A 13,677-nucleotide genomic window follows, 5' to 3' on the forward strand; every position below is an offset into this window, starting at 1 on the left:
TTGTTTTAAATAGACAAACTAAAAAAATTATCGCAAACTTATTTATAAATAAGTTGAAAATAATTATTGAACACATGGGTGATAAATCCATGTAAAACTTTAAACTCGCTCCTAGTAGATATTGTTCGTTTTGGCCCGTTATGTATATTTGTCACAATAACTAAAGGTGGGCCAAACACCAGTTTGTGTCTCAACAAGAACGCTAGGCTCTCAAGGGATGAATTGTGAGATCCCACGTCGATTGGAGGAGAATTAACCATTCATTACAAGAGTATAATGGAGAAGTCCATAAGGAAAATTTAACCATTCTTGAGTGAAATCCAAAGATGACAGTATTTGCCGCCGTTTGACCATTACATATACGCATTATTTTATATAGTCATATAAGTTATAATTTTTAATTTTTAATTTTTTTATGATCCTTTTGTTGGTACAATAAGGAACATTTAAAAAAAAAATTAAGTGTGGAATGTTTCTTTTTTTTTACTGCCCGGTTAAAATCTTCCTAAAAAGTTAATTATTTGAATTACCGCCTCTCCCTTCGTGGAGTTCAAGAAGTATTTTGCAATAAAACGACGACGATTTGAATTTGGGATGACTGGGCTTGGGCTTGGGTGAGTATTGGGCTTGGGCCTGGAGTGAGTTATTTATGCCCTACTCTCGCCGTAACCGACGGCAGCATTTAAACGGCAAATTCAATTTTCCGTAGCTTCAAAACATAATCTTCTTCCTTCTTTTTTTCAAAATAATCGACGCGCACGACTTATCAAATCCCCTTCGAAAATTCATAAACCAGTCCCCGCCATTGTTCCAACTCCATCAAATCTCCACGCCGTCCACTTTACGCGCCAAAATATTCTTCCCTCCTTTCTTCACATTGGGCCGTGCGGTACACTTTCCACAGTGACGCGTAAACATTGACATCTAAGGCCATTTCTTCGCACGGGCCTTTGGATGCCGTCCTTACGCGTCATATAATACGCTGCGGGCCACGATCTTCGCATCTGCCGTACACCTGTAACGTGACCACGTCGAGAGGCGGTGGATCTTAGAGACCCGGTGGTGTTTTTCTCAAGAACAACCGAGCCAGATCTGGCCGGGATTCCGGTTTCCGACCTCCAAACCCTAACGTTTGGTGCTGCTAGACGTATTTTCTTCGTTCGTGTGGCTTCTTCGGTGCAGTTTTATTGGATCCTTCGTGAATCCTAGAAATCGGTTTGTTTAATAGAGATATATATATATTTGTTTGGTTTAATTTGGTGAACGGCGTCGGTGTTGGTGTTTAATTTATTGGAGATTTGAGTTTTTTGCGTGTTTTGTTTGATTTTTTTTTTTTTCGGGTGAAGGGAAACCCTAGGTACGGATAATTCGACACTCTGAGGATAAAAAGAGGGTTTTAGGGTTTTGGGTATTTTGATTATTTGTATGGCTTCAGCGCCTATAGCTGGAGGAGGAGATGATGGTAGAATTAAGCAGAGGTATTCGGAGTGTAAGGTTTACAGAAGGAAAACGTTCAAAGGTGTGAAGAGCCAGAATACGGCCAGTGCTACCGCTAGCATCACTGTGTCTACCACCACCACCGATAAGGATCCAAGCAACAGGAATGGGAAGACCATCTCCGACACGTTCAGCAACGTTAAAGACTTAAATAACAATTCAGACCAGGCGGTGCCGCATTCAGAAGGGTCAGAAGATGCGAATCTATCTCAGCAGGAGCCTTTACCGAACGCTGCCTCTGATGCTGACGATTTGACGAGGCTTGATGGACAGACATCCGTTGGACCGACTACGGAAGCTACTCAGGACCCGCCTTCTGTTAATGGGATCAGTAGTACGGGTTTCGACGATCAGAATCGGGTCGCATCAAAGCCAAAGCAGGAAATGCAAGAGCTTCGGCGTAAATTTGAGAGTGAGCTTGAAATTGTGAGAAATTTGGTTAAGAGGATTGAAGCCATACAGGGCCAGATAAATAGCGGGCATAGCCATTCTCACGTGTCGACAATGGATATAGCTGATAACGGTCGTGGAGCATATCATGTACATTCGGAAGTCGGTTCTGTTGGTGTTCCTACGGATGACTCCAGGCCACTGCGCCAATTAAGCATATCGGTTCTGGAGAATGGTAAAGGGGTGCATGATTTCATGGAAAGGGAGAAGAGGACCCCGAAAGCAAACCAGTTCTACAGAAATTCCGAATTCTTGCTTGCTAAAGATAAGATTCCTCCAGCTGAGAGCAATAAGAAGTCCAAATTAATTGGGAAAAAGCATAGTAGAAGAAAATTTAAACATGGTTTTGGCACAGGTTCCAAGATCTTCAATGCTTGTGTTTCTTTACTTGAGAAATTGATGAAGCACAAGCATGGTTGGGTATTTAATACTCCTGTCGATGTAGAGGGGCTTTGTTTGCACGATTATTATAGCATTATCAGACATCCAATGGACTTGGGTACTGTGAAAACGAGGCTAAACAAGAATTGGTACAAGTCTCCAAAAGAATTTGCGGAGGACGTGAGACTTACTTTCCATAATGCTATGACTTATAATCCAAGAGGACAAGATGTTCACATAATGGCTGAACAGCTGCTGAAAATCTTTGAGGATAGGTGGGTTGTAATAGAATCAAACTATTATCAGGAGCTGAGGTTGGGAATGGAATTTGGGGCTACTCCATCTTCCAATTCAATAAAATCCCATCCCATAACAGTTCCTCCTCTTGACATGAGAAAGATTCTACGGAGGTCAGAGTCATTGATTAACCCAGCCGATTCCAAGACACAGCCGATGAGTGTGACTCCGTCAGCAAGGACGCCTTCACTGCAAAAACCTAAGGCAAAAGATCTCTTCAAAAGAGATATGACTTACAATGAAAAGAAAAAGCTCAGTACGAACCTTCAGAATTTACCCTCTGAGAAGCTAGATGCCATTCTACAGATCATCAAAAAGAGAAACTTTGAACTTCTCCAACAAGAAGACGAAATAGAAGTAGACATTGATACTGTTGACACTGAGACTCTGTGGGAGCTTGATAGACTTGTTACGAATTACAGGAAAAGTTTGAGCAAGAATAAAAGGAAAGCTGAACTTGCCATTTTGAAGGCTCGGGCAGAAGCCGAGCATAATGGTCAGGAGAAGGTAAGCCTTGCATATAATTTTCCAGTCATTTCTTCTCATCGAAATTATCAATTGATATATGCGAAGTAAATCTCTGCTGCTCTCTCGTATAGACCCCCGCCCTTGATGGTTCGAAGTTACTCAGAGAAACTAGAGCAGGTCAGTCTGTTGATGCACAAAATTTGGTGGGTTTTTCTTTTTTTAATTGTCTAGTGAACAGAGTTACTAACGTTTATGTTATTCTCATGCAGATGAAAATATTCTTTCCTCTTCATCACCCATCCGTGGGGGACAACAGCGGGATCATTCGAGCAAGTCCAGCAGCTCGAGTAGCTCTAGTAGTGATTCTGGATCTTCTTCTAGTGGTAAGTAAATCGTATGTTTACTCGGATGTGCTTATAATAACGTATCAACATTCATTTTGTTGAGAACTAGTCGAAATTATATTTTTCATATGTTAGCAATTTTCTTTTTCATTTTTGTGTTGCAGATTCTGATAGTGACAGCTCTTCGGGATCAGGATCTGATTCAGGATCACCAACGCATTGATTTTCTATTCTGGTAATAATTTCATATTTACACAATGATTGGTTTTTTCTTTTGACACGCAGCTATATTTTGATTCTAAGTTTGCGTTATTTCTGGAATTTCACTTCTTGTTGGTGATTTTGAATATATAGACCTAATAAACATTTGCCTAAGGTTGGTCCTTTTATTTATTAGATTAAATTATTCAAAATACGCTAGACTTTGAAATTTTTCATTAATATCTTTCAATTTTGAAATTTATTCTTGTTTCTGGATGGAAATTGACGTGACAAATGGTTTGCAAGTTTAGAAGGCTTACGTTATATTACTTACAACTTTATAGAAGACTAAGATTGTTTCCATTTATTTCGTTTCAAAAGATATCAAAATAAGTATTTACATGAACAGTAAATGATATTATGTGTGATTTTCAGTTTTTACCGCTTACACATTAGCGATGATATGAATTTCTATCCTAATTTAATAAAAATGTCTCCAAGGGTTTGAACAAATTTCAAAGTTCATGAAACTTTTAGTATTTTGTCTAATTTGTTCTATGTATTATATATAGAGATCATTTATGTATATATTTCATTTCATTAACACATTGTAGATTTTTGCCAGCATTTTCAAACTTTATTCGTTTTTCATTTATTAAAAGAAGGTTGAAGTACAAATTTGGCCTTTATGATTAGAGCGTTCTTCAGTTTGGTCCTCGTGGTCCTGAAGTTCGAATTTAACCAATGGTTTGGGCTTAATTTTTCACAGTTGTACTCTTGTATTTTCTTAGGTTGTTTTTTATGGATGGAAGGTAAATCGATTTCTTCTACTTCAGAAGAATTCAGATGGTGGATTTGAATCTGCAGTTGGTGTACAGTGAAAAAATATTTTGGAATGGGCCATCAGGTAATCCTTTTGATTGCGAACCAAAGGTGGTGGGCTATTAGATGCTAGTGGGTGTTTAGAGTTAATTCTGTCATTGTAATAATTTTGTAACATATGGTAGAATTTTGGTTTGATAGATGCTTCTTGTAGTCTTGTCGTACAGAATATGCATATTGCTTACTTCCATTACTCATGCAGTTCACAGCATGCGACTTTCTATTGCTTTCTCTGTTGGGTATCTTATTTTTTTCTAGCAGTTGCCTATGTTCGCCTGAGAGTCTTGAACTGTCCATCTCTGTGTTAATTTGTAGCTGGTTCTTCTTTAAAAAATAAAACCTGGCCGCATATGATGGTGTACAGAATATGTGTTTTGAATATATGTATTGCATCTTCCTACTTATGAGTTCATTCCTCTCCAACTTCGGTTTCTTTAATTTCAGAGAATTAGTGTCTAGTTATGAAATACGATGCAAAATATGTGTTCAATTATGAAAATATTCTGAATGTGTCTTTCGGGGCGGGGCTGTGTGTTCTTCATTGTCCGAAGACAAGATAGGAAGAAATGGAAAACCATGGGGTATATATACTACACACCCCCTTCACCTTTCCATCGACTGGATGATTTGAACGAATTTAGAAGAGAGCATGATAGCAGTGCGTGCTCCTTACTTCATATGAAACTCCACCCTTTACACCACTGCAAGACACTTGATCTACTTAAAAGCACACGAAAGGACACACACACTCAATTTTATTCACCCTGAAACAAAAAGACAGTTCTTAACTTTCTATCAGGCTCTGTATTCCTTCCTTGTAGCAGTTTGGTAGTGCTCTTCCCTTCCGTATCCTTGGTCATTTGCCTCTCCCTCTTCCTCGCCATGCTCAAAGTCGAATGTGCTGTGTTTTCTAGTTTCATCTCCATGCCCAATCACTATCTCTTTAGTTGTCTGTGCAATCTCGTATATGGTCTCCCCAATTGCCCCCAATATTCCACCATCATCTCTTCCCCCCGCAGCGTTCTTCTCATTTACTCTTCCTTCTCCCCTTTCCTTCACTTCTTCTCTCGCCCATTCAAAAGTTTCCCTACTTTTCTCATACATGGATTCCTTCTCAGCTTGCTTGTACGTAGATTCTCTCTGTGCTTCTTCTTTCTTCCTAGCTGTGTACTCCTTCACACTCTCCCCGGTTGATTCAGCAACATTCTTTGCAGCAGACAATGGCTTGGCTGCTATTGCTCCAGCCTGCTCTGCAGCTCCCTTCACGAGCCTTGCCGCTGCTTTTGTCCCCTCCACCGCCGTGTCACATGAGTAATGGGCTGTGCTCCACCCTGCAACCACCGCCTTATCCTTCAGATCCTCAGCCGCTTTGCCAGCGTATTCGGCTGCAACTTTCCCACCACCTATTGCTACATCCTTAGCCGCAACTGCCTTCTCTCCAAGGTAATGCGCTGTTGTTTGACCTACAGAGACTGTAATGTCCTTGGCTTCCACAGCCTTTTGGACTGTGTAATCCTTGGCCTTCTCTGCTATTGGCACAGTGTAATCTTTTGCTGTTTTGGCTGCACTAGTTAGTGTCTCCTTCACTGCCCCTAAACCTGTCTGTTGGCCCCTCTCTTCAACTGTGCCCTCAGCTCCTTCTGTGCCTCCCTGATCCCACTCCTCTGTTCTAGCCCCAACTCCTTGGTTGAGCGATTCTTTCTTGGCTTCATCATAACGTTCCTTAGCAGCCCTTGTCGCCTTGTTCGATTTCTCCTGTGCTGTAGCTCTGACATTTGAAATTTCTTCAAGAGATGGTTGATTTTGGCGAAACCCCATCTCATCCTCTTTCCCTTTTTTCTGTTCTGGGAGTCTTTGCTCCTCTCCTATTCGAGACCGTCTCTGCTCTCTCTCTTTATCCGCACGTGCTCGCCTCTCCCTTTCATTCTCTGTATCTGTCTCTCTCTTGTCTCTTACTTTTTCAGCAAGAGAGTCAAATTGAGCAGCCAATTCATGGGTCTCATCTGGCTTTCCATCTCCAACTTCACCTTCTGCAACACTCCGTCTCACCTCTCTTCCCGGAAGTGCCCCTTTGGCTATGCTGGTACCCTGCGCCTCTTTTCCCCCGTCACTAGCCAATTCATGAGTTTTCTCTGGAGTTGCGGCTTTGCACTGCACTGCTATGGCCTCGAAGTGGCTTGTCAACTGTGGAACTCTCTCTTTCTCCACCTGAATTTCTCTTTCCTTCGTGGTGTTGTCTCTGCGGCTCAATTGCTCTGCTGCCATCCTTTTTTCTCTGTGGGGTTTGTATTGTTTCTATGTTTGAAGTAGATTTCGAAAATGGATGGAAATGGGTGTAAATAAGACAGAGAGAGGCGGTTTCTGGAAGAGAGGGTCTGCAATGGAGGAAGACGTGTCGGTGTTAATGGCCAGGTGGAACGGAAGTAGCCGACTGACTGAGGTGACTAAGCAACTCAGTTGACAGGTGGAGTTTTTCTTCATTTGCCACGTTTGATTTGAGGATAGAATTTGTTTCAGGGATTTCCTTGATTTCTTTCCGACACATTCTTACAGCCCCAAGATTCTCTTTACCCTTTATGTTAGAAGGATTCTCGTCTCCTTTTGCTTACAGAGGAAGAAGGTTAGGTCTCGACTTTCCTTCGCTGAAAGGTTTGGCTCTACAAAATTCACAAGAGTGTTCTTCATAGATGATCGTAGAAATTTAATGTTTAATTGATATAATTATAAGTTTTTGGAACGAAAATTGGTCAGAACATATATAGGAAAAAAGAACAAAAAGATCGAATATAGGATAAGTAAGTATTTGTGAGTGTGTTCCAAATAATGTTGGAAGAAAGTGATGGATTTAGGTAAATGCATCCCCCAATCCAATTCAACAAACAACAACAATTCAATTTACAATTACAAATTAAATTAATTTCTAATCCTTATTCTTCTTCTTCTTCTTCTTCTTCTTCTTCCCCTACGCATTCAGAAACGAAAACGAAGAACAAACAGAGATCTATGAATCGGTTTTTTACGTTACTTTCAGGCAAACAGACGCGCGTACAATAGCTCGTTCCAGGTATCAGGCAAACCAGGAAGGCACCAATGGCTACAATCGGTGCCGCTGTGTTCCCCGCTGTATGCCGACGGATGTCCGTCCTTCCTGTACTGAGACAGAGTGGTGACGTCGAGGAACACCACCGGCTTCTTAATCCTACTCAGAACCTTGTTCACCACCACCCATGCCATCGGCGTCCCCGCCGGATACCTTCCTCCGAAGTAAGGCTCTGTTTCGCCGGAGCACGATCTCGCCGGCTGGCTCCAATCTCTGCCACTGAAACCAATTCCTCTTTCAGCCCATTTTCTATTAATCTTGATTCAATTCACAACAAGTACGGGATTCACTTACACGTAGTGGGTGGGGGAGATTCCCAGGAAGAAAACCTTGGTTTTAGAAGGATCCACATTGAGATTAACCCATCTGGCCCAAGTGGTGAGACCTTTGTAATAGGCCACATACCGGTTCATGTCCTTCACCACTCTGTTGCCGTCTTGAATGTAATCCCACCTGGTTCGTTCCCCATTTGAAACCAGATTCATAAGCACAAGAATTGAAGAAGAATTGAAGAAGAAGAAGATTTAGTTTGTAATGACTTACGGCTGGGAACTTCCAGTGTGAGTCCACCAGTGCCAAGTGTTGAAGACGAGCATATCCATTCCTCTCCAGGCGTTGCCGCTCTGTATAGAGTCAAGTTTCAGAACGCGTCCGATCTTCTCGTTCACCATGTCCACCAGGTACGGCGTTCTGTACAGCCATAGCTCCACTCCGTAATCCTGCACTTCCATATTTTAATACATTTCTAAAAAAAAATTGAAAACTCCAAGAGAGAATGTCCAAAGAGGACAATATTGGTTGGCGGTGGGCTTGAGCAGTTACCATTGGTATTAGAGCCACACTGAGTGATGTGTCAACGAAGAGGTTGAGTCCCAAAAGGGTAGACATGAGACGGTCAAGGACACTGGGCTTTGAAGGAGGTGGATTAAGAGGTCCCACATCAATTAGAGAAAGGGAACGAGTGTCGACAAGGATATTGTGACTCGAAGGAGGTGTATCATGAGATCACATATCAATTGAAGAGGAGAACGAACCATTTTTTACAAGGGTGTGGAAACCTCTTCCTAACAAATGTATTTTAAATTTTTTTAGGGAAACATGTAATATCTACTAGCGCGGTAATAAATGGTAGGGGTTGGCCTAAGAATAATAACAAACCAACTTTGAAGGAATGGATTGAAAGCTATGGTAACCACTTACGTTAGGTTATTTACTGCCCAATTAAGAATTGGGTATGCCATTGCAATTATTTTCTTCTTCCTCTAAATCCACATATTTTTTTTATACCCACATTATACTCAAAATAATATAATTTAATAAATTTACACCCAGAATATTAAATATTGTCTAAAAAAATATATATTATAAGTTATGAATAATCTATTAATTTTTTAAATAAAATGGGCAAAATTCAACATTAAATAAAACATAAACTAAGTTGGGGAATAAAAATTGAAGAAGGTCACAAGTTGTCAACCGCCAATCACGCTCCACTTTTCACTGACACAAAACCCTTTTATTAAATTTTAAATAAGATATTATTTTGGAAAAACTTAAAAGTAAATATTTAAATTAAACGTTTTTCCCCCTTTTTTTAAAATATAATTAGTTGTCGTGACGTGTAATAATCACATTTATGCTCTGGATCTTGATTTACTTCACGAATTTTTCATTTTTACAAATTAATTTTTTAAAATATGGATAAAACAGTTTTGTTGTTTAAAAAAACATCATTAATTTTATGAAAAAAAAAAAAAAAAAAAAAAAAAAGAGGTCTTGGTTTTGTTGGGTTACCTGAAAAGTGATGGAGGAAAGGGCATTTGTTCTAAAGACAGTGGTCTTGGAATTGGGCAGCCATGCATGGATCATACAAGCCAGCGATTCCCACTGGTTCAAGCTCAACGAATCCCCCACGAACATTATCTTCTTCCCTCTCCATTTCTCCAAGAACCTCACCCCATTAAACCTGCAATTCACACAACAACCCCCAAATCTTAATCGCATCAAAAACCCCCGCCGGACTACATGTCGTCGTTTTATGTTATTACCTGGGCAGGGCGCAGGCGGATGGCTGCCACCGATACTTGAGGTACGACTTGTCGGGACGGCCGTACTTCTGGCAATTGAACTGTGGATCTACAAAAGGGCAAGTGGAGGCGTCGTACAGAGGGTAAGAAGAGTCGAAAACCCATTTCCCTTGGTACAGGTTGCAGCTTCCGGCTAGGTTTCCGGCGACGGCGGCGAGGGTAGTGTTGGAAATTTGTGCATTTGTTTGGTGGAGGAAAATGGAGAGGGCTAGAATCGCAGCTGGGAATAAGAAACCCATTGCTCTGTTCTTGGGTTGCGATCCCCTGCAGCACCCTGCAATTTTCCTTCTTTGCCCTTTTTGGAGCTTAAAGAAGTGAGGGAGTGGGTGAAATCTTGTCTTAACCATCTGCTTTATATAATATCAAAAGGAGAGAGAGAGAGAGAGAAGAACACCAAATTTAAACCATGCTTGCTTTCCCATGGGATCCACTTTTCTTTTTCTTTTTTTTTTCTTTTTTTTTTTTAGTTTAACCTTTGACTTTTTGATAAGTGTTTCCACGGTCGATCCGAGTACACTCGCTAATGATTCATACCCAGAATTTAAAATCCAAATTCGACACCTAATTCTTGATGAACTTAACGTTCGACTGTAACAACTGTAACATGACTACGTTACCTACTTGACTTAAACGTATGAGAAAAAACTATCCTCTCAAATAATGTAGACCCCTTTAGAGTATTTTGTCCTTGTTTACGTGATTCACACGTATTTAGAGTTTCTATGATTAAACCACTGAAAATGAAGAGCTAAGATCGATCCTAGATCATTTTTGTGATGTCGTATATTGGTTGGGAAGAAGAACAAACTAGCATTTATAAGGGTGTGGAAACCTTCCCTAGCATGAGTGTTTTAAACCTTTGAGGGGAAGCTTGAAAGGGAAAGCCCAAAAAGGACAATATAGGCTAGCCGTGGATCTAGGGCGTTACAAATGGTATCAGAGCCAGACACGAGGGGGTGGATTTGGGGGCGGTCCCACATCGATTAGAGGAAGGATAGAGTGTCAGCAAGGACGATGAGCCCCGCCCGAGGAAGAATGGATTGTGATGTCCCACATTGATTGGGGAGGAGAACAAACCATCATTTATAAATCATTTATAAGGGCGTGGAAACCTTCACCGGATTTAGGGCGTTACCTACGGAAAACCACTAAAATGTTTTTTTTTTTTTTAAGAAAAAAGAAAGAAAAAAAAAACAAACAAAAAAGAAACAGCATCATCATCAGACTATGATCAAAATAGAATTTATAATTATTATAAATAAAAATAACTTTTATAAAAAGGATTCTTTTTTCATTTACCTTTATGCTCTGTTAACTTTATAATATTCCTACATAAAGTCCTTTTCTTTTCATTTACTAATTTACTATATAGTTTTTCATATTGAAAATTTCTCATTTAATAAGAATTAATTTTTCTTTTTAAGCTGAGAGAGAAAATAAAACTATACTGTAAATTTATAATATATACTATTTTCCATTATTGATTACAATTTTTTTAATTGGTTTGGTCCATCTTCTACACGTTAAAAGAAACATCCTGTTACTTCTTTAATGTCGTGGGCCCATCTCAGCCAATCAAATCTGGGCTGCTAACATCGCATTTATATCCACCTACACAATAAAATAAAAATTATATATATATATATATATATATATATATACACACGACCCGTATAGGAGAGATATATCAATGAACGGACGACGCATAAATAAGCGTAATTTTGAATATTTAAAAGAATTGAAAATCACTACATATATCAACAAGGTGCACATTTATTTTCAGTGACTCAACCATATAATCTTCATAGTTAAGTGTGCTGCTCGAAGTAATTTTATGTTGGGTGTCCTATTGAAATTTTGTTAAGATACATACGAACAAGGACTCGTGTTGGTTTTGTAGGGATAGCGTTCGCTCGTAAAAAATGAAGAGTAGATAACGTGATCATGTCGCAGTGCCAAACCCAAATTTTGAATCCCGAACATAAAGCCTCTCTAAAAACCAAACTCTCAATTGATCATATAGAATATTTTCTTTTCGATTAATGATAACTATATAACGACAACAACAACTGCAATTATTTCATCCCACCAAAATTAAAGTCCAAATATAATAACTTACAAGCAAAGCTATATATATAATTAAACATTGTGCGATTAAATATTATGTATAAAGTGGGTCGTATTTATAGTATATCTATATATAATCGACCGCTTAAATTATTATTTAAACATGATTATGTTGAAATTTATCGTAATAATTTTAAATTTTATAGGATATAAAATAATAAATTAATTTATTAATTAGAAAGTAGTGTATGTCTCATTCAATATAAATTGGGAAAGAAAATGAAATGAATAATATGGAAATAGGTGGAAGTCCAAGAATGAGTTGTCAGTGTAATGAATGACTTCTCAAGTCAATTGCTTGCCCAAACAAAAGTCCTTTCGTATAACAAATAATAATTAATAATCCATTGTCTTATTATATGCCAAAAAATAATAATAATAATAATAATAATAATAAATTATAGTATTTTATTATCAAATAATAAGAATATTCCCTCATGGGCTACACTTTTTTTTTTTAACTCGTCACAATTAAGTTTATAAACACTATTTTTACCCGCCCGTTTATTTATTTTATTATATATTTTAAAAAATAACCCAAAATTTAAAAATAAAAAAATAATAAATTTAGAGCCATAAACTCGATTTGCTGTCGTTATTTATATATATATATATATATATATATATATATATATATATATATATATATATATATATGTATATGACAGTCCCAAAGGTGGTGGGAGCATATGGTAAAATGAAAATGACATACATTTTTAATCCTTTCACATGTCCACTACTTTATATGCCTTTCTTTTTCTTAATTCATGGATGATATTTATCCATCATGAACCCTCACATGCATGTAACAAACACATATTCAACTTCTTCATCATTATCACGACCTACGTCATGTATTACGACTCATTAAATAATTTACACTATATATGCATCGTCATCATTTTGAAGTCTAAACGTGCGGGATGTCACGCTTTATATTCGAAATTGAAAATTAACGGGAGAAGGTAGTACTAAAGCTAGTAGTAAAAGAGTGTACAAACAAGCACTAATAGCAGTATACCGATGTTTATCGAGATACCCTTTTTGAGTTTAGCTTCTAAAATCTAGATGAACTATGAAGACGGGAAGGAAAAGAAAAGAGACGTTGTTTACCGTGAAAGCAGTAATAGTCCAAAATCAGCTTCTAGCCGTATCGTCGAATGATTTGTCATATATTTAAATATTTGAAAAATATATAGTGAATAAAAAATTGGATATATAGGAAATGATTGAAGCAATAATACAGAATGAATCTTCATGGAAGTTGTCACCTCTTTGTCCATATATTTAATCTCAGCCGTTGGTTTTTGCTCTAATTTCGAAATTAATTAATAAATTTAATAAATAATATATAAAATCACAATAGACGAAATAATTGCCACATGCCATTAAATAGAAGCCTCAATATTCGGAGTTAAAAAACTGTTTTTTTCTATTTTTAAATAAAATTTTGTCCCTCCCAATCAAAACATATCATAAATATATAATTATATTTTAATTATTTTTGCTAAATATTATAAAAAGATTGATGTTGGATCTCATGTATAGATCAAGAAAGAGTAAATTATTATAATTACTTTATTTATTATTATTATTTTTAATTTTCATCCTATAATAATATTATAGCCTTTGTTATAATATAATGAAGATTTCTAATATTTAAAATTTATTGAAATAATAAATAAATATTTTATTATTTTTGAATGAATTCGTATACAGTGATATTTGTTGTCTAAAATTTAAAAAATATTAACGATTTTTATTTAAAATTAACGATAGGTTGTGGATGGTTTATGAAAAGTATGAACAGACCGTGATCGACACGTCGCTCGGCGGGGTGTGG

At 37.7% G+C, this 13,677-nt stretch overlaps 3 protein-coding genes across 4 annotated transcripts; 1 reads left to right on the plus strand and 2 right to left on the minus strand.

The window, feature by feature from the left end:
- The first annotated feature begins 702 nt into the window (after positions 1–702).
- On the plus strand, positions 703–4,881 carry LOC111777286 (transcription factor GTE4-like). Of its 2 annotated transcripts, XM_023656819.1 has the most exons (6): positions 703–1,215; positions 1,347–3,132; positions 3,225–3,270; positions 3,363–3,476; positions 3,602–3,672; positions 4,430–4,881. In XM_023656819.1, the coding sequence occupies exons 2-5, from the start codon at positions 1,426–1,428 to the stop codon at positions 3,658–3,660; spliced, it is 1,926 nt and encodes a 641-aa protein (XP_023512587.1). In that variant the 5' UTR covers positions 703–1,215; positions 1,347–1,425; the 3' UTR covers positions 3,661–3,672; positions 4,430–4,881. The 2 variants fall into 2 exon arrangements, with proteins under 2 accessions (XP_023512587.1, XP_023512585.1); XM_023656817.1 differs by having other exon boundaries at positions 703–3,132.
- Positions 4,882–5,052: 171 nt separating this feature from the next.
- LOC111777287 (seed biotin-containing protein SBP65) lies at positions 5,053–7,209 on the minus strand. The gene has a single exon (XM_023656820.1). It carries the CDS (start codon positions 6,783–6,785, stop codon positions 5,316–5,318), a length of 1,470 nt encoding a protein of 489 aa, XP_023512588.1. The 5' UTR covers positions 6,786–7,209; the 3' UTR covers positions 5,053–5,315.
- A 98-nt stretch (positions 7,210–7,307) lies between these two features.
- Positions 7,308–10,045, minus strand: LOC111777288 (protein trichome birefringence-like 39). Its single transcript, XM_023656821.1, has 5 exons — positions 9,669–10,045; positions 9,415–9,586; positions 8,164–8,339; positions 7,915–8,073; positions 7,308–7,839 (listed from the first exon to the last, which is right to left on the minus strand). Exons 1-5 carry the CDS (start codon positions 9,944–9,946, stop codon positions 7,548–7,550), a joined length of 1,077 nt encoding a protein of 358 aa, XP_023512589.1. The 5' UTR covers positions 9,947–10,045; the 3' UTR covers positions 7,308–7,547.
- Positions 10,046–13,677: the final 3,632 nt, after the last annotated feature.

The sequence above is a fragment of the Cucurbita pepo genome, chromosome LG16 (assembly GCF_002806865.2).
Source record: "Cucurbita pepo subsp. pepo cultivar mu-cu-16 chromosome LG16, ASM280686v2, whole genome shotgun sequence".
Lineage (NCBI taxonomy): Eukaryota > Viridiplantae > Streptophyta > Magnoliopsida > Cucurbitales > Cucurbitaceae > Cucurbita > Cucurbita pepo.

What these genes read in the sequence shown, in the direction of transcription:
- LOC111777286 (XM_023656817.1), top strand. Translation starts at nt 1,426, where the DNA reads ATGGCTTCAGCGCCTATAGCTGGAGGAGGAGATGATGGTAGAATTAAG. An exon ending in ACTCAGAGAAACTAGAGCAG is followed by an intron (nt 3,271 to 3,362) that starts GTCAGTCTGTTG and finishes ATTCTCATGCAG; the next exon opens with ATGAAAATATTCTTTCCTCT. An exon ending in TTCTGGATCTTCTTCTAGTG is followed by an intron (nt 3,477 to 3,601) that starts GTAAGTAAATCG and finishes TTTGTGTTGCAG; the next exon opens with ATTCTGATAGTGACAGCTCT.
- LOC111777288 (XM_023656821.1), bottom strand. Translation starts at nt 9,946, where the DNA reads ATGGGTTTCTTATTCCCAGCTGCGATTCTAGCCCTCTCCATTTTCCTC. An exon ending in CACACTGGAAGTTCCCAGCC is followed by an intron (nt 8,074 to 8,163) that starts GTAAGTCATTAC and finishes GGAACGAACCAG; the next exon opens with GTGGGATTACATTCAAGACG. An exon ending in ATCTCCCCCACCCACTACGT is followed by an intron (nt 7,840 to 7,914) that starts GTAAGTGAATCC and finishes AATTGGTTTCAG; the next exon opens with TGGCAGAGATTGGAGCCAGC.
- LOC111777287 (XM_023656820.1), bottom strand. Translation starts at nt 6,785, where the DNA reads ATGGCAGCAGAGCAATTGAGCCGCAGAGACAACACCACGAAGGAAAGA.